This window comes from Chlamydotis macqueenii, chromosome 1 (assembly GCF_036417535.1).
Source record: "Chlamydotis macqueenii isolate bChlMac1 chromosome 1, bChlMac1.mat, whole genome shotgun sequence".
Classification (NCBI taxonomy): Eukaryota; Metazoa; Chordata; class Aves; order Otidiformes; family Otididae; genus Chlamydotis; species Chlamydotis macqueenii.
The window spans coordinates 59,919,862-59,940,180 of record NC_141556.1 but is presented as its reverse complement, the minus strand read 5'-3'; the positions used below and the strand labels follow the sequence as shown (position 1 = coordinate 59,940,180).

At 40.0% G+C, this 20,319-nt stretch overlaps 1 protein-coding gene across 1 annotated transcript; it reads right to left on the bottom strand.

Moving 5' to 3' along the window:
• On the bottom strand, positions 1–19,139 carry LOC104475736 (BPI fold-containing family C protein). Its single transcript, XM_086740139.1, has 16 exons — positions 19,037–19,139; positions 16,610–16,721; positions 14,375–14,503; positions 11,658–11,813; positions 10,925–10,988; positions 10,777–10,837; positions 9,124–9,215; positions 7,150–7,323; positions 6,135–6,188; positions 5,000–5,170; positions 4,296–4,363; positions 2,843–2,885; positions 2,543–2,545; positions 1,745–1,808; positions 657–733; positions 1–124 (listed from the first exon to the last, which is right to left on the bottom strand). The coding sequence occupies exons 1-16, from the start codon at positions 19,137–19,139 to the stop codon at positions 47–49; spliced, it is 1,449 nt and encodes a 482-aa protein (XP_086596265.1). The 3' UTR covers positions 1–46.
• Between the last annotated feature and the right edge of the window lie 1,180 nt (positions 19,140–20,319).

Here is a 20,319-nt window from a genome sequence, read left to right as displayed (position 1 = left end):
GGAAGACTACATTTTTCTCTTATTATTTTTTAAAAGTAAAGGGACATTAGGAATGACTGTGAAGGTCCTCATCTCCTCCTTCCTCATGTTTGTAGTGAACATCAGTGGAAATCACCAGATGACCCTGAGGAAAGAACATGTAAAATTATCTTAAATTTCAGAAGGTCATATTCAGGGTGAGTAATCTGTGACTAGGTGTCATGGTAAGCTCCTCAGTAGGGCAGGAGACCTGAGTAGCTTTATGCCTCCTGAAATTTCATTAACTTTAGGGTAGGAATGGGCTCTGACGTAAATTAATACAAGCCTCCAAAATGCTGAGTAACACCACAGAGACACTCAGGTTGCCTATGAGCCTTCCTAGAGAATGGTCAGAATAGTGAGGACTTACGCACTCAGTGCTCCTAAGCTGGGAATAACAGAGCTGTCCTTGTGGTGTCCCCAAGCTGGCATACCCCAAAGGGCTAGTGGGTCCTTTGTGACCTACAACTGCTAGGGGTGGGGGGCTAATTTTTCATCCAGACTTTAGATTTTATATCTAGTATATAGTTAAAGCTTTACTATTAGCAACATTTACATCTACCCAACACATGAACACACACAAATGCGCAGGCCTGAAAAAGAAGCAATATTCTTTAACAAGAAATCGGACTTCTCACCTGATTCATTTTTATTACAGGTCCAGTCAGGGTAGCGTGGGCCAAGGTCAGAAGAGGAAATCCTTTTCCTAGTTCATCTTCAGAAAGGAGAAACATAAATACATTTGAATGTAATAATAAAATGCACTTCATAAGCATATTTCTCAAGGAACTCAATTTGTTTTGCAATTTCCCTTTAATCAGCCAACCTTGCGCCTCTCAAGGGAGCTATTGTTCATATTTGCTAAAAAGCAAAAACTCCTGTGAAAAAGTTGCATACAAACCTCTTACCATCTCTCAGCTGTCTGACACCGGGATCCGACTGTCTTTGCTCCTCTCCAGATATTTGCCCCACAAAGTCTGGTTTCTGCTGTTTCCCACTCTAACTAATTGTCCATCTTCCTTTCATTTTCCTCTCTACTTGATCCTCTAATCTTGTCAGTCCCACTTATTCTCATCTATCCCTGCTTTCCTGGATCAAGCTCTGGCTCTATTTCTATTTGCTTTTCCAAACATCTGACTTTTGCATCTCTCCCTTTCATTCTCTTTCCTTTTTCCTCATCAATAGCTCACTTCTTTCTTCAGCTGTCTCCTCACCTCTATTTACCTCACAGGCACCTTCTGTACTCTTCCACCTGCTTCTTTCCACCTTCACTTCTTTCTTCATCATCCCTCACTCTCTGCATCCCACTGAGCTGATTTTCTGCTTTGTCCTGTCTGTGGCAGCAGGTGAAGCACAAAGGCAGAGGGAGGTGATAGAGATGCCACCCTGAAGCCCCACAGTGCAAGTGTGCTTCTGCACTTCTCCAGTCCAGGCCATTCTGTGGTCATGGCTTGACTCTGTGTCTCAGCTCTGCTGGCACATTGCATCCAGCGAAATGGAAACCCAAGCCCAGTGTTTGGAAGGAAGCCAAGACTTGCTCTGTCCCAGCCCCTGATCCAGGTGACTGAGGAACCAGGACTGGAGTCCAGCAAAGAGCAGATCTGTCCAGCTGTAGCCAAATGGACAGAAAACTTCCCATAACACAGTCTTTAAGTGGGCATTCCCTGTTATGGTTTCAGTCTTGCTTTCCCACTAACTGTGCTCAGGAACTGGCCACAATCCTTACCATTGATTACTGGGATCACTGCACTCCGTAACGCATAAGACAGAAAATTCTCCACCAGTGACATCTGTTGTGAGGGGGAAAACACATTTGGTGATTATTGCCTGATGCCTATGGGATTGCAGCTTGATGGGGGAGATGGAAGGTTAGAAGTGGAGTGACATGCAAAAAGATCAGAATAGAGCTTGTCAGTGAAAATCTCAGGTTAAAAAGATCTTCTTTGCTTTAAGTTGCAGCTGAACAATGTAAAATATACATGCTAAAGAGATGTCCATTTTTCTCGTCAAAAGTTAAAGTGAAGTATTTTTTTCCCTGTATGTTAAGCATCTGTGTTGAACCTTCACTTTAGGACTGAAATCTGTTCAATCCCATTTCAGCTGCCAGGACTCAGTTCTCAGAAGTTAACTGTTCTCTGCGTGGCAAGAACTGCCCTGTCCTGGTGCTCTGTCTTATGCCAGTGTAATTAGTGTCCTCCTCTCTTCACTTAAAGATGTAGGTTGGGCTGAGATGCTGCAGTCGCACTGACCATTTCTCAGTCTACAGTGAATGATCTAAGCAGTGGCATGATGTTTCTTTTATTCTCTATTTTTGACTCCCCTTTTTATGATATTTGGTTGAAGTGATCCAAGATAATTCCTGAAACTGAGTTTAAGTCTGACTTTGTATTCACTCCAACTTCTAAGCCTACTCAATCCTGCTGTGAATTCAGGTTTGCTGCCAGAAACAGCTAGAAGAGGCACTAGCCCCATGCCTGCCTTTGTCCTACTGGACACAGAAGTGAGCAGAATCAACTATGATGACTTGCTAGGTCATGCAGACCCAGGCAGACATTTCTCTTTGCTTCAATTAAAGTTACATGGTAATAACGCTGTAACATTTGGACCCTCTGATGAGAAAAAAACCCCCAACACTCCAAGAGGTGTTTTCTCTTACTGGAAAGAAAAAGAAAAGCAGAGAATACACTCTTTCAAGGCAGAAAGAGCTCTGGCAGATGATATCCCCAAGACAGACTAAGAATTGTCCAGCAATAAGTTCAGATGAATTTCTTTTATCTCTGAAGAGCTCATCTACCTTTCCTAGGCACTGAAACCATCAGCTTACCTTAGAGAAGCCAAGAGTGGAGTGCAGCAGGGAGAACTGGAGCCTGAGAAAAAGAAGTAAAAGAAGACGATTCACTAGGAGGGATGAAGGCACAAGTTATGCACACTGCTTGAAGATTCATTTGTGGAATTGCATACTGATTACATGCTGATTCACACATTTAACTTTGCCAAAGACTAACTGATTCCCAACAGCTTTTAATAAAAACTGGCACATCTACAAATGAGTTCTAGAATTACTGGGATTTTTCTGATATGAATCTACTCCCATGTGTAGTCCTGGGCTGTGACTTGGGAAATAAAATTTTTCTGGAATTGCCATTTCCTGCAATGGCTGAACTACACACTCCTCAAATGTTTTGAATAAACTCATATCCATTCCTAACCACTATGATTTTATAACTTTTTCCACTGATGCCTGTAATGCATCTTCAGATCACTGTAAATATAATCCTGGGGAAAGATAGCATTTTGAAGAACAGAAGAACACATGCTTGTGTCAAAAGCTCTAAATGAGTGGCACCATTACTTCTCAAACTTATACTGACAGGCCCTGATCACTCTAAGTCCTTTTTTAAAGGGAGCTTAAAAAGCTCCAGTGACCCAAACTAAGAAAAGACTGCTCATATTTTTTCTTTAATGAAAATGTAATAGGTTAAAAAATATAAAAAATCTGGAATTCTGCCCCAACTTGGAACAGAGAGGTAACAAGAAGAATCACTGATGTGCACTACTTGCCCAAAAATCTGTGCATTTACCTGCCCGGTGCATTTAGGGAGAAAGGGGCTGTAAACCCAGCCCAGCCTTAAGTGTGAATAAAATTTGTTTTAAGACAGCTGAGAACACCCATAACCATAGGTAACCACAAAACTAGCAAGATCTAAGCAAAATCTAAAAAGCTCTGAGCTTTGCTTCAAACTACAGACACCTTTCTAGTCTGATTTGTTTGATAGCATGGTGTCTGCTGTTCCAATATGTGCTGTGTAGTCTCACTTTTCCCTTCCCCTCATGTAAAAGCATACAGAGATACAGTGGTCCAGTGCAGTGTTTGCTCTCTGGCAATTGTTTATGATGCTCAAACATGGCACAGCAGCAATACTTAGAGGGTTTTGAATGAACTTCTGAACTCCATTCTCCAACATCAGCACAGACTGAAACAGGTGCCTTTAAGATAACCAATAAATCAAACATTGTCATCTGGAAAGGTATTTAACCTACAGAAAGAGGCAGTATCATGTTGCACAAGAGAGATGGTTTTTCCACAATATTATTATATTTCATCTGCAAGATTTAGACCAACCAGTCAAAAGTATCTTAGAGCCCCTGCGAGAAAAAAGGTAACTAATTTTCTTTTTCTCATGGTGAAACAAACACTGTCAGGCTGACACAATGATATTTTGTTGTGTCCTGATGTTGGGACCATTAATGTTGCTTTCTGAATTTTTCTTAGTTACCTCTTCAGAAGTAATGAGATAATCAACTTCTGTTTGGTTATTGTCAAATTGGCTCTGGTACTGGCTGTCTGCAGGGAAAAAAACAAAACAGTCTTCTGTGACTGTATACACAGATAGATACTGTCTTAGACACAGGCACAAATGCAATTGCTTTTGTGATTGGAAACACAATGTCTAAACTTTTTGCTTGGTGAATACATGTAGATAGTGAAATAATTTGTGAATTTGCCGCTTTCTGCCAGCAACTGAGATTGCGTGAGGGAAGTGATAATACTGCCCTGATTGCCTCCTTATCATCAGGATGATATAAGTCCTTGCATGGCTGACATAATTGGTTCACTTTCAACCTAATGAAAAGATGTCTGGGGACACACTGAACTACTTTATAACAAACAAGTTAGGAAGATTGGGCATCAGATAATCACATTTTTATATACAACAATTTCTTCCTGAATAATCACTCAACCTCCCACATGGAAAAAAAGGGCTTTCATAAATAGCTCTCTGCACCTGCCTATTAAATTCTACAATACGTGGTGCATGTTTCCTCCCTGTGAAATGCAACAGAATGGTATGCGTATTTGTGGCAGACCAATATATGCTGTTTTATGCTGATCTCTATGATTTTCAAAGGACTTGGAAGATTACTGTGTGATTTGTTCAGCCCCAGCACTGAATGTTATCTCCTAGCTCATGTTACTTACTAGATTCCCTGTAAAGATGTACTGGGTGGTTGAATTTGGCAGAACAGCTAATGCTTCTACGCAGCCAGTGATCTGTAGGATGCAACTGTCTGCGCTTAAACTGACCGCAGGTGGTGATGTAGCCACCAGCTTCAGCAGCACTGGGCACGCAGTTACATAACTCGGAGCAATCTGTGGAATTTTAAAGAGGGAAAAAATGTTGAATGCAGAGTTAAGCTTTTCTTAAGCTACAGTTTGGGGCTGTATAATAATCAGGTGCTATACACCAATCCTCTTGTTAATTAACCTCTTTTTAATTATGCTATGACAAAATTAGTATTGCATATACTCAGAATTTCAGAGACCATAAAACAAATGATGAAGTTTTACACTCACTGGTATTGAATGTAGATAGAGAAATAATTTAAAGGTTGTTCCTGAAAAACGTATTTCAAGAGGAGTGGATTAGCATTGCATGTTAAAGAATAAAGAAATGAAGGAAATGAGTGATTCTAGTAAAAAAAAAAAAAAAAAGACCTTGACAATATAAAGAATTTGGAAAAGACACAGCCTTCCAAAAGAGCCAATCTTTTGAAAAATAAAGAAACTTCTAGAGGACAAAACTTTAGTTTGCAATGCCACAGATTCCAAATTTCATAATTTTATAGTAAATGTTTCCATATGAGGGATTTTTAAAGCATCTCAGAGTGTCTTAATTTCTTGCATCACATTTATAGACTTAGCTACACATGACTATTACTTCGCATTTTATATAATCCCCAGTAGCTATAAATCAGGTGTCTTTGCATAGAGAAGTCAGGCTACCAATAGCAGAGATACCATTACCTTGAACAGGAATAAAAGGAGACTGATCTCACAGATGTCTACCACTTAGTCTTCATAACTATTTCAGAGACTGAGAGTGAATCTAGCACTTTGAGGGGTAGAGAATGACAAAAGAGTAGTGTGAAATAGTTGGAAGGACATAGTTATGATGGGGTAGACATGTATGCTAGAATCTTGCACTAATCATAAACCAGCTCAGTCTCCTTGTCTCCTCAAAACTTTTGCAAATGAGTTAGTACACAGATAAAATTCATAAGAAACATTAGCTACTGCTCCTTCTTAAAAGGTCTGTACAAGTAGAAATACCCACCTCAGGAACAAAATCTTTGAATAAGGCGATATTTAAGTTAAAAGTAGTTGCAAGCTGAAAACAAATGAAATAAATTAGATCATTATATCAGCTTGAAAATGAGGCTTTCCTTGGGAAAAAAAAAACATATCTTGTTTAGTTTTAGATAATCCATGTTTTGATTTAGTATTTCCTTGCCTCAGAATGATTCCTAGGGAATACACGGTGCTCTGTGGGACAGAAGAGAGACAGATTTCTTATGGACATGTTTAAGAAGCACATACCAGCGAACAAGCATTATTCTTTGAAAGAACAGATGTGGCATCCTGCTTACTTCCTGCCTTTTCTTAGATGAAATATACTGAATCTGTCAGAGGCAGGACTCAAAAATCACATTTGCCCTTTTGTTGCTGACCACTCTGATGATGTCTGCTGATGCCATTTGTGTCACCAGTTTTTATAGATCATCTGAGCACTGTTTCAGTTAGTAAAACTTCTTGGAAACTCTGACTACAAATGCCAGTGTGGAAACAGCCTGAGAGAAGGCTTCTATGTTCTTCACCCACAGCTGAAAGCTTAGTTTCCTTGTACCTGCTTCTTGCCTCATTTTTCTGCTCTGTTAAGTCCGATTGTTTATTTTAGCTCTCAGCACAGCAAACACATTTGTTGTGGGCCTCTATGCGGCAGACTGTGGCTTCAGTACACTTTGTCCTGTCTTGCCGTTTTCTTTCCTGTGTGGAATCCATGCAGAGGAAAGCTTTATTGGTTCTTTCTGCCACTCCTTGCACACCAACTCTGTAATGTTCATGTCTGTCATTCCTTGCCTAGAGCTGCTAAGAAGTTCAGACTTAGGTCTAAGGCAGACTTTGACTATTTTAAATGATAACATACAGAATAAATGTCATGAATCTCTCCTACTAGTGGTAATAGTGTGACCGAAACCTGAGTGAAATGGCAAACATAATGTGTTAGTCTCCTTTGCTGACTATCCATACTGCTGATATTTGTAATTCTGTTACAAGCAAATTATACTCACCTCTTCGGAGATGGTGATGTTAAAGGCCCCTGCTCTGTAGTAAGCCAGCAAAGCAGACTTAAGAAAATAACTGGAGACTCCCAGGTATAGCATGGAATCACCCTGGTTTGGGAGAGCAAATGGAGCTGGCACAAAGGGAGGGTCTGTGTGATTTCCTACAGGATAGACTGTACCCTGCAAAGAGTCATTATCAAGTATTTCAGTTGTAAACATTTGTATCCATCAGAATGCATTAGCAGTGGCTGAACAGAAAGAATTATTCCTAATCTGAAGAAAAGCTTGACATTAAAGAAAACGTGAAGTAACCAAATAAGTTTGTGATATGCCCTGAAAATCGGCAAATTAAGTCTCTTTTGGAAAAATACAGGAATCATCAAGAAAATCTGGCCTCCATCCTTTCAAAGTTTGAATTTGAAAATTCAAGTGAGTATTCTGAACTGTAGATATGAGACACACACAAAAAAATCCTCTGGGCCACAGATTTCTTTCTCTTGTGGCAAAGACAGATTTGTCAATTTAATTATAAGGGTGACATTTCAAGAAAAACTTCAGGCACACCCCAAAAGCACTGGGAGTTGTTAGGACAGGGACACAAAGGAGCCTTTTATGCCTCCTAACTCTTAGCCCTGGTGCAGCTGCCAGTTCTCCAAGGCCTAATTTGGATGCTGCACAAGTGTGGGACCTTGGTTCAGTTATACTAAGAAAATAATTCTTAAAATGTGAGAAGGTATGTGAGCTCAGGCCATGAAAGATAAGAAAAGTAAGAACAGACAGTAAGGAGTATAATTACTGACATTGTAATGGTTAGTAGCTGAAAGATTCAACAGGAAAAATGCTGACATGGAAAGGTATAAAACTCTAAGACAAAAATTGAGACTTGGAAGATGGCAACTCAAACCCATCAAGAATCAGCCTGTTCCAAGGAGCACTGAAGACCTGTAACCTCCTTAACTGGTTAATAACTGACTTACAAAGACTCATCTGATATCCCATCAGGATGTCAGCATGTTAAAGCTTAGCCAGTAACTTCTAGTTAGCTATAGTAGCTGATAGACAATTGCTTAGTACTTTTAGAATCATAGAAGCATAGAATAGTTAGGGTTGGAAGGGACCTTCAAAGGCCATCCAGTCCAACCCCCCTGCAAGGATCAGGGACATCTCCAACCAGATCAGGTTGCTCAGAGCGAGCCCGTCCAACCTGACCTTGAATGCTTCCAGGGATGGGGCATCAACAACCTCTCTGAGCAACCTGTTCCAGTGTTCTAAGCTATGTATATTCTTGTGTTTTAAGCTTGCAGTGGTTTTATTGTGGATGGCAAAAGTTGCTTGAACAAAATAACTGAGAGCGAGTTTCAAGCACAGCTCTAGCACATCTTTCTTAACTGAAGTCAGTTCTGAGAGGCACAGGGATGCTCTTAATTACAAGGACTGTTGAATCTGCTGGAAAAGCTGGGTGCTGCTGAGATCTCTCTTGCCAACAATGGTGAAAAATAGCTAAGAAAGAAACTGCTATGTGCTGCTCAAGGACTGTCTGTGAGAAGTCTTTTTTTTGGGGGTGTGACCTGTATGTATATAAGATGCTGAATCATCTCAAAACAAATGTTTTGGTTTGCAATCACACTGGTAGCCATCATGGATCACTGGTAACAGGTGAGGACCAAGCAGCAGTGGAAGAGCTGTGTATTTAAAGAACACTTGTATGCTGTTTATAAAGCACCTCTGAAGGGTTTCAACTCTGAAATAATTTAATTCTAAATAATAACCTTGGTTAATTAACAAATTAAGTTAATCTATTAAATAAATAATTATATCTGGTTTCCAAAATAGTTCTTGACCAAAATGTCCAAATGTCTTATTGCTTTTCTAATTAAATATTGGAGAGGTTGAGTAAGACTGTAGTGAAAGAAAATTAATCAACACAAAAAAAGAATCAGAAAAGTCTTAGAAAGCACACTGATACTAAAGATAAATTACCTTCAAATCCAAGTTAATGTGTGATTTGAAGACTGCTGGAGAACTAACTAGGGAATAGTCTATTTGTGCAAAGGCATCAATCTGGCTTAAGACTAGAACAGCAATGGACAAAAGCAAAAGAGGTATTATTACAAAAATACATCACAAACCATTATTGTTTAGTTAAAGGGAAAGGCATTATACAAATGATGAATCTGAAGAAGAAGAACGGTAGGAGAAGGAAGAAAATAAAAAAAAAAACTTGTTACAAGGGAAAAAGTGAGAGTATTCCCTTTGGAAACGTCACTGATTCCTCCTGGTTTAGGCCTTGTTCTCCTGTTATTCACAACTGAACACACTCCTCAGAAATCTTCTCCCACGCAATGAAAGGAGGACTGTCTAGGGTAGAGTCCTCTTTTCTGTTATGTGTTTGCACAAGAGAACTAAACTCTCCTATATGATGAGTGAAATGTTGGCAAATACTATTAAATACTTTGGAAGATGACATTAGCACATTTTAACGCATATCAGTGTTGAAGACAAGGGATGTTTGTTCACAACAATAGAGGGCACTTTATCAGACAGTATGATTGAAGACTATCTGAAAGGAGCTCACATACAACTTCAGTATGATTGTTATTTTTGATTGAACTCTAAGGTCTGTTCATACCGTGTAGAAATCAGATAGGTTTAAAGAGAAACGGTGAATTCACACAGAGGTTATGAGCTCCTCAATATGATAGCACAGCTTGGAGTGCCCATGAGCTTGAAGTGTTTAGGTATATGCTGCATAAGAAGATGTTATTCATGACCATGATTTTCAGTAATCCTTGCCACTGCTTGGCACAAGGCAGATATAAGCCATTCTGGGAAAAAGAAAAGTCTACTTACTCTGTTGCTGAATAGCAGAGCAGATAATAAAAATATCCACAATGCAAAGTGAAGCATGGGAACAAACTCTCTGGCCTGAATTATATGACTTAGGTGAACTAAATGAATTTGAATTAGCAAAAACTATAAATATTTGTAGCCTTGGACAAAAACAACAATAACAACAAAGAAAAAAAAAGAAAAGCTGTGGGATTTATCATAGAACTGAAAATCTTATATATATATATATATGCTTTTTGGACACAGATATCTATTGTCTTCATGTCTCTGCAAGAGTGACACAGGAATTGTTACTGGCATGAAGAGAAGCATGCTTACTGTGACACTGTCTTCCTGCAGCATCTTGTTATCTCACTGAACTCAAGTTTAAAACAAGATGTGCTAAGTTTATGAGATCTTACAGGGATGTTTGTTAGTTCTTTAGTGAATTACTGCTAACTCAGGTTTTCTTACATCCACAGTACCAAGAGCATAAAGGATCAGCATGAAAACGTTAATCTCAAAAATCTGAGGAAATAACGCAGGTCAGCTACAACAGACTGAAAGATTACAGGTGACCTGCTACAGACATAGAAGAAATCTGAATATTGTATACAAGGTGCATGCAAGAGATTTTTAGGGTGGACTCTGGAATAGGTTAAGGTACAGAACAACAGCTGTGCTTTTCTTCCTTAACTTTTTTTTTGTACTGTGAATACAGGAATGGTTTGTCATCTAATAAAAAAGTCTACAGTTTGAGCACTATGAAAAGTACCTAACAAAAAGCTGTTATCAACAACTCACCCATATGCTTTCGTAGCTGTGCATCCATCATTTGGATTTTGTATCTGATATTTAGGCATAGCTATATGAAAAGAGAGACAAGGCAGTGATGTAAGCGCTGTATTTCAACTCCTGCCTTCACTAGCTGAAACCATCTTTGCCAACTTACATTTTTATCCAATTTGGTGTGAATGGGCTTCTCAAGATAACCAGATATAAAGCTATAGATCCAGCTGGAGGAAAGGAAATGAACATAATGACTTTTTACCATGGACTGAAATCTTTGAAATATAAAATCTGGCGGACTGGGATGTCAACATCATTTATATTAATGAGACAAAAACACAGCAATATTGGTAGACTGTGCAGTTGACTGTTTCTATTAATTTGTGAGTCTCAGACAAATGATAGGGGTTCTCAGTCTTATAAGAGCTACTTAGAAGGCTATGTGCACAGTAGTGAATGTTCATGTTAACGTGTTTATAAACAATACTGAATTAGCACATTTTGTCTTTGAGTTAAGACCAAAAAAAATTCTAGAAAATCAAAACGAGAAGAATTACAAGCATTGTTTCATATTCTCTTTTGAAAGCTTTATTGTGAAATTGTATGTCAGATTGTTAAAAGGCATAACCAGTCTAGACCACCTTCAGATCTGCAAACCACCATTTGCAATCTTATATTCTTTAATATGCCCAAATGGCATTTTTTTTCATATGCAGTAGATTAACTGCACTTCACACACTCAGCAAAGGAGCCTGGTTTTGAAAACAGACCTTTAAAAATCTATTTTCATAGCCTTCTGTAAACTGGATCCCTAAAAGTCAAAATTTGAAAAGTAGCCCTTATGATACAGACCCTGCTATTTCCCACAGAGTAATTAGAAAATCTACTGTACATACCTAGATCCTCCATTTAACTTGACTTTCACACTACTAATGCTCAGCTGGCAATTGTGTAGCAACATGGACAAGCGGCCTGTGCTGTCCTTGGACACTTTGATGATAACGGCAATAAACAGCCCTGAGATGGACACAGTAATTCCTCCTTGGTCTTTGCTGCTTGGAGAAAAAAAGAAACAAAAAAAACCCAACTCAGTCAAGGAAACATCTGCTTTAACGGAACAATTTAAGAAACTACCTGTAAATCAAGTTTGAAAGGAGTTTTTGCTTCTATCATGTAGAATGAGGAATGGGTTTTCTAGGGATTAAAGTAGATTAGGGACATGCATGGTATTAAAAAACAGATTATATATGCAAGTTTCCAGGACATGAATTTTCCAGTGTTGTGCAGGATTTGACAAGTTTGCAAAAATGTGACAATTTAATGGCAACACAAGGCATTCCAGTCCTTCATGACAGATCACCCTGAAGGCCTCTGGGACTGCAGCAATAGAAGCCACTTTGCTAATATAGAACCCAGTGGTTCTCAATTTTGCAATTGTTCCATTTTGCTCTTTCCTGTAACAATTTTCAGTAACCCTTTATAATGTATACACTCCTCCAATCTTTGACCTGCCCCAAATCCATTCATTCTGACTACTTTCTGTAAAAATCCCTTCTAATACCCCAACAAAAATATCCTTATATCTAAATTCCAGAAAATTTAGGTATTAGGACTATGTGTAGGAGTTGTAGAAGCTGTAGACCAACCAAGCAGGATGCAGAGAGCTGAATGGATGTTTGAATAGCCTTATAAAAACTTAATTTGCCATAACAGCACTGGCACCAAAAGCATCACTTTTCATCTCTTCATCCTGATTACTCAGGTTTTCTTTTCCCAGTCACTACTACAGTGGCTGCACCATACTAAGAAGAAAGATCCAAGCCCAATATGATGCTTAAACCATGACTCTCTCAGCTTTCCTCTTTGTTTTTCAGACTAAGTAAAAATCCTGGGGAAAGAGGTTGTAATCCCAAAAGATTCCCAAATCACTCCCAAAGTGAGTAGTATTGCCAGTCAGAAAGTTCCTCCTACCACCACTACCATTTTCAACCCCACCTTTCAGTCTGTATATGTGCATTAAGCGACTATCTGAAGGAAGCACCACTCTTAGACCCTCATTTTCCAGTGCCCAACCAAACCCCCATGCCACAGGCCTTCAGGAAAAAACAGTTTCCCAAAGAGGGTTGTGCAGCATGGGACAGGTTACTTGCAGAGGTTGTGGCATCACCATCCTTGGCTAAACATCACCACTAGACAGCTGACCTGATCTAGTCTGGTGACTACTCTGTTTTGAGCATGAGGCTGGACAAAATGACCTCCAGAGATCCTTCCAACCTAGGTTTACCCATACTTCAGTGACAGCGACCATCGCAAAAGCGTCTCAGCCCTCCTCTTCCCTTTCTGGGCTGCTTGGGAGACGGGAAGAAGCCCAGCTACTTAGGTCCTCTGTTCCTGCATCCTTATATCTGCTTTTTTTCAGGAGGAATCCTAATTCACTGAGGCAAAGTCTCAGCTCCAGATCTCCAAGAGCAAAGGGCCTGCTAGGAGATTTTGTGACTGGCAGAGTGCTCTGGAACACAGTGGAGAGGAGGGCTACAGTGAGAGCTGGAAATGGAGGGATAACACTATCACAACTAAAAAGCTGTGATAAGACCCATCTTACTGACCCTGGAAACAGAACAGGAGGGGTACGCTGTCAACAATCTCCCTTGGAAAGCTTATTTTCCGCTGGCCCCTCTTAGTCTGCTATGCTGAAAGCAACAGGTATGACTAGGGAATTAATGGGATGAAGAGTAGGGCATATTCTGGATCTATCTAAACCTACAGCCATTCACAAAACATCATACTGAAAGGAGTGGCACAGATTATTCCTTCCACCTCTCAAAAAGGCAAGAAAAACTCTTCACCCTCTAAACTCCACCAAAGCTAGCTTTGACCACCTCCACCACGATCTGCTCCGCCAAATCCTGCATACCAGCTCCCTGCCTCCCTTGCTGTCTGTGAAGTCTTTGCCGTTTTATACATCTGGGATCTCTTCAGATTATGCTCAACTCCTTTTCCTTCAGCAAGAGGGAGAGGTGGCTTTGTGTTTGGGAACAGCTGATATATGCCCTGCTGAACACAGTATCCTTTTCCTCGCAAGACTGGTATGACAGAAGGAACAACAGACAGGTCACGGGCACAGTGACAGTAGTTTCCAGCCACCAGGACTGAGACTAAATGCAGAACTGCATGTCCATGCTCCCTTCAAATCAGGACATGCTGTGAAACTTGCAGCCTGGTGATCCATCTTGTTGCACTATCTGGTTCGCAAATAGAGCAACGCCTACTGCTGCTACCAGCTACTCCATTAACTCAAATTGTAGAGATTAGCTCCTGAAAGTTTTAGCCCTCTCCCTGGCCCCAAGAAAATATAGAATATTATCTTAAAACTCTAGAGCAAAAATGCTGAGATAAAAAAGTGGAAAAATCAGTATATAATCATGGCATTAAAGACAATCTCATACTGCACAGGCTCATGAAGCTAAATCAGTTTTCCATAGTGACCCAAATTCTGGAGTTTCTGAAGTTCTGACCTGAGAAATAATAATTACCAACAAGATTTCTGAATTTCATTTGCCATCCTTCTCCCAGAAGTGTCCCCTGCACCTGCATCACACTGTACAATACTTACAGCAGCCACGCATTCATTCTCCAGTCTGCACTGATTGTAGCAGAAGCATGTGCCACTGACAGACGAATGCCAGTGCCAGGAATAAAGGAAGCAGAAGTTTCTGGGAAATCTATAGCATTAATTCTGAGCCTACAGAATACAGAAAGGAGGGTATTAGACTGCATGTCAAAATAGTAAAAAGGAATTCTGATCACTGAAAACCCAGCAACGTTTATGCTTTGGTAAAAGAATTTATCAGAAATGACTGACCCCTGTATATTTTAGGAAAGAAAGATACCTGTACCATTACACTTAGTAGCATCCTTCAGAAAAGAATCCTTGTTATTTGCCCAGGGAAGAAAGGATGCCTGGCCAAAACAAAAATGTCCCCTTGGGAGAAAAAACCTCCTTAAAGTGAAATGTGCTTGCTGGGGGAAAATAAGTCTGCGTGTACACCCAGATACTACATCTATAAATAAATTTAGGTTGTCTGAATGCGAGCATTTGCTGAAGAACATCAAAGTTTCTCTTTTTCTATTCTGTATCCCCTCCCTTGCCTCAGCAAAGGGGTCTGGAGAGGATCCATTTTTCTAAACAAAACCTTACTTGAAGATTTCCCTGCCAAAACAAATGTTACTGATATTCAAGGATATTGTCTTACAAATGGGTGTGTTGAATTGAGCTGAACATTGTAAAGATATCAGCTGTAATCTTATCATGTAGTACACAATCCTTATTGTTTCCTGATATCTGGCAAAGATCTCTGAAACAACTGCCTTTAATCTACTTTCCTCGAGGCAGAAGGTACTAGCTACTTCTAGTTAAGATGACCATAATTTTCCAATAACATCTTGGGCAGCAGTAAGGCTGCCTTCAGTAATCTTGTTTGCAGTGAGCTAAAATCAGATTTATCCACTGGGAAGATGGCCAGTTTCAAGAACTATGACTGGGAGAACAAATAGGAGTTGTGGAATGGGACCTCAGGAGATTTTCTGTTTCAGCCCCGTACTCAAAGCTGGGCCAACTTATGGGCCCTGCCCCCTTGAGTCTTGAACACCTCCAAGGATGGAGATTCCTCAACCTCTTGGGGCCCTTGTTCTGGTGTTCCCTAGCATTTTTTTCCTAACTTCTAATTGGAACTTTTCTTGATGCAACATCTGTTGCCCAAGATCCTTTCACTGTGTATCTCCAGGAAGAATCTAGCTCCACATTCTTTATAATCACCACCCAGCAGACAGTGGAAGATATGCAGTAGGACACACACACCTCCACCCCTATAATCTCTTCTTCTACGGACTGTCCAAACACAATGCTCTCAAATGTACAGGGATTAAGGTTGCAAGGATGGTATTACACAATGAGGCCTACCAGAAAGCAGGCTATTAGGAAAATATTAGGTATAGATAAAGGACATAGGCCCTATGCAGCAGAAAGTACATGAAGTCTCCCAGATTGGTATTTCTTGCTCTGGGTAATTTGTAAGGAAAAGGAAGCAAAATGCTACTGAGCAGCAGAGCAAGGCTTGATAGTAATATTAAAAGACCAGAACTTTCTGTTTTTCTGTTTATAGCCTATTGGAAAAGCTTTAACTGGAAGACAGGATTGAAGGCTGTAGAAAAACATTTTATATTAGCGTCCTTACTTGGAGAAATTGTAGGAAACTCTATAAACCTGTTTTTCTATTGGCTGCTCCTGGTACAATTATTTTCCTCAGCAGGAAATAGGTATCAAGCCCTATCCAACCAAAATTCTGATTTACCATTGTAAACCCATCCAAAAAGATTTTGTACAAGTCAGCTTGCTGCCATGTCAGTCCAGAAAACACCATCCCCCTGCGCACATTTTCATCTTATCCCTTTGTCGGCTTTTTCTGATCAAACACACACAAATTACTTCCATTGCTACAGGTCTTTCATAGTAGCAGACTGTTAATAACACCGATTCTTCCCTCTTTCCCATCCATTTCCCCTGCTGTTTCATAGCCATGCTTACACCTGCCTTGCCCCAAACTCTGAGACAAACCAACTAAAAAACAGCCAAGGTGCTCCTTGAGAAGCTTTCTAATGCTCATCTCTGAGTGTGGTAGAAGGAAGTACTTATAAAACAAATCAGTGTTCGGGCAGTGGGAGCAGAGTTAGATAAACTATTAAAATTTTACACCCAACAAAATCAAATGGCTGCATAATTATTATTATGCAGTAATTATCCAGTAAGATGTTTCATCCTAAAACTTTGAAATGCATTTCCTTTACTTACCTTGAAATTACATAGTTGACCTTAACAACCGAGAAACTCTCCTGACCACTCCAGCTTGGGAAGGTCTCTTTCAATACTGCTTGCTTGAGGAGCTCCATCCCAATCCCCCTGCCTACAAGGAGACAGAGGAAAGCACATGCTTTGCAAATCGGATTCAGGCACCTAAAGGTCCAGATATACTGCCAAATAATTTAATAACTTTTAACATAGTTCATAAAAACCTCTGATTCTTATACCCTTACCTAGACCTCCTTCCAACTACTTGTACATCCTTTTATAACTTCTGTTAGCCTCACATGCAAACCATTTAACCAGGATAATCTCATCCCTGCGTTGTATTTTATATGCTAGAACTCTCGTCAGGTTTCTGAAACTGTTATACTTCCTTCACTTCACTGACAATGTGGAAAGCCTTGGGAAATGCTTGGTCATCACCTTTACCTCAGATTGTCTCATACCTGTTGAATGAAAAAGCCAGTTAAGAAGTAGCAAGATGGCTTCTAGATGCAGTGTTTACTTAGGGAAAAAAGTGTGATATATGCATCTGAAGTGCTGGTATGTCAAATGCGGAACTATCTGGATTGTTGCTTGTGTACAGGAAGTTGTTTGAGGTTTAAAGACAATCCACTTAAATGTTTTCTTCCCATTTCTATCAGAGAGTGGTTTTACCACTGCACCCTATCCATTACAGCATGCTGCAGATGTCTCACTTATTTCCTTACTTCTCTCCTTGCTTTAAGGAATTTCTACTTTCCTGAGTGCTTCAGTGTTACTTGGCATTGATAATATACACAGACTCTACCATCAACAAAGAGAACATCTTCAAATCCCAAACCCCTTTTGTCTTCCTTCTTTTTGCTCATCTTTGATGAAGACGCTGCTAAAACTTTAATACTGGATAGTGTCCTGCTTTCAGATATTTTTAGCACAAGTTTCTTTAGCTTTTGGCCTCACAGTTGCTGAATACAAAACATCTGTTCTTTTTCTTCCTCAGTGTATTAAAAAAGCAAGGAATTGAAATAAATTATAAGTCAATACTGGAATATTTTTTTATAAAATGCATCTTTTATGAAGGAGAGGTAAGTTATGATGCCCTGGGAATTGCTGCCTCCAAAGCAAAATATGGGCTCTGTCGGCAATAACTTAAAGCTCTCCTACAACTGTCAATGAAGGCAGCCAGTGATCCCAGGTGGAATTTCTCTCAAGGCTCTTGCAGCAGGCAAGAAGCGTGCAGGCAGGATCTATTGCTTCAGCCTTAAAATCTCTTATTAAGGGAAAACACATGGGAGGTACCATGCTCTTCAGATATGAGAAACACCTCTGGGAGGTGCACTGTTAATATCTGCTCTTAATATTAATGCAGGAGTGTGCAAACTTAGTCTGTTTGATCAGCACTTGAAGGCCATGCTGAGTGTCATAAAAATAGCTGGGCTCACAATAAGAAATACTAGGCTGAACTGTCATTTCTAAAGGCATGAGAGATCCCTAGGGAGTGATTTCTCCTGTGTGCCATAAAAAGATACGGAGATCAGTTCTGGTTTGGGTGACTGATGTTTGCCCTGCCCTTCTCAACCCTTCAAAAGCCTTTAAAACAATGCTTATACAGAGAAATAACTGGACCTGATCCTTGCTTTCATCTCAAAGGCATAAACCCTGAGCTTCTACTTTTCAACTCACAAGTCCATTGTTTACCTGTCAGCATGTTCAGTACATAAATGACGATTAATCCTTAGCATGACCCAGTCTTTGTTGAATTTGTACCTTGTTAACCTTTATTATTAATATTAATTCTGTAAGCAATTGAAATTATATTGTGTGCCCTCCACACCCATGGAGTAAGTCTTAGGTAAGAGACAGCGAAAGTTAGTATGAATAGGAAGAGTAAGGAAAATATATTATGGAAATTGCTGATATTCTGTTAAGAGGTGGAATACTGCCAGTTACTAAATTTTTTTTGAAAGAATGGCACATGCAGATGCTATCCCGTGCCAAATGGAGGAATGAGAGTAAAACTGTGGAGCTACGTGGCTGTTCCCAAATTGCAAGCTTTTTCTCCAACTATGTCTTATTATCTTCAATTAAATATTGTACTTGCAATCAGGTTTTTAACACTTTTAAAAAAGGAGCAATTATATGCTCATTCTGGTTCTAAGAATGTAGATTGATAGGAGGTATGTAGAAGAAACACCGTTGGACTGTAGCAGAATGCAATCACCAACGCAAGGATAAATTCATACCTGGTGTGCACAAAAACAAAGGAAATAAGTGAGAGAAGATACAAAAAGTGTTCCTGGTGTGAAGTGACAAAAGGAATTTATTCTATTTCAGTATTTAAGGGGCTTGTTTCTACATTGCATCTTTATTAAGAACTACATTCTCTGCATAGAGTATTTATAATGAATTAACTTCTGGCACTGTTAGACATACCGTAGTCCAGCCCCTTCTGAGTAATCCTCACTTTAAGACCAGGATTAGCCTCAAGCCGCATGGAAAGCCAACACAGCAGGAAAGAATACCATGTTTTTAGCATCTTCTCACCTTTGTCACAGGGACCTGCTAACAACATTTATGATGCAAACATGATCATAGATGATGCATACCATGAGTTGCAAAAAAATCTGTATCCATCACTTCCCTCAATGAAACTGGGACAAGGGTGGGATAGTCAAGAGAGGTTTACCCAATGATTTTACTGCATGAAGCAGTCAATGTGGGAGCAGACACAGATTTTGGATTACTTGGATAGCCCTTTGGCAGGCATTAGCTGTTGATGAGACTGAATGTTCTGCTTCACTACTCTATGCTTCCTCCACACCCATGTCTTGGCTGAATTACTTTACCATCTGTTCTACCTTCTGCAGAATGAACATGACAGAGAAATCCCAGCCAAGGAGGAGTAGGTCTGCCCTCCTACAGAACAACACCCTTTTTATATACATATCCACTAGGATATACTGGATTTGTGAGTTCGAAAGTTTTGCAACTAAATCAGCTGGTCTAATAAAAATCTAATAAAATACAGTAGGCCTCCCTACAAAACTTGCCTCCCTGTTACAAACCTCTGACTTAATCCAACCACTGATACATGAGATTGACTAAATCAGATCACATAAGAAGGGAATGTAAGGGCAAATTCAAAGCAAACATGAGAATTCCATGGTGGTCACACAGGAATAGAGAAGCGTTTCCTGGCATAAACCTACAGCAGAGCGTCTGAGTGCAAAGTTGCTCCTGTTGGAGTGAGTCCAGAGGAGGACCACAAAGATGATCAGAGGGGTGGAGCACATCTCCTATGAGGACAGGCTGAGAGAGTTGGGACTGTTCAGCCTGGAGAAGAGAAGGCTCTGGGGACATCTCATAGCAGCCTTCCAGTATCTAAAGGGGGCTTGTAAGAAAGACAGGGAGAAACTCTTCAGCAGGGCCTGTTGTGATAGAAAGAGGGATAATAGTTTTAAAATACAGGGAGGCAGATTCAGACTAGACATAAGGAAAAAAATTTTTACAGTGAGGGGGGTGGAACACTGGAACAGGTTGCCTGGAGAGGTAGTAGATTCCCCATCCCTGGAAACACTCAAGGCCAGGTTGGACAGGGCTCTGAGCAACCTGCTCTAGTTGGAGATGTCCCTGCTCCTTGCAGGAGGGTTGGACTAGATGACCTTTAAAGGTCCCTTCCAACCCAAACTATTCTATGATTCTATGAAAGTGAGACT

Excerpts from the sequence above, each read along its gene's own strand:
- LOC104475736 (XM_086740139.1), bottom strand. The coding sequence starts at position 19,139 with ATGCTAAAAACATGGTATTCTTTCCTGCTGTGTTGGCTTTCCATGCGG. Across the intron at positions 16,722-19,036 it reads TCAGAAGGGGCTGGACTACG|GCAGGGGGATTGGGATGGAG; the intron begins GTATGTCTAACA and ends GTCTCCTTGTAG. Across the intron at positions 14,504-16,609 it reads GTCAACTATGTAATTTCAAG|GCTCAGAATTAATGCTATAG; the intron begins GTAAGTAAAGGA and ends TGTATTCTGTAG.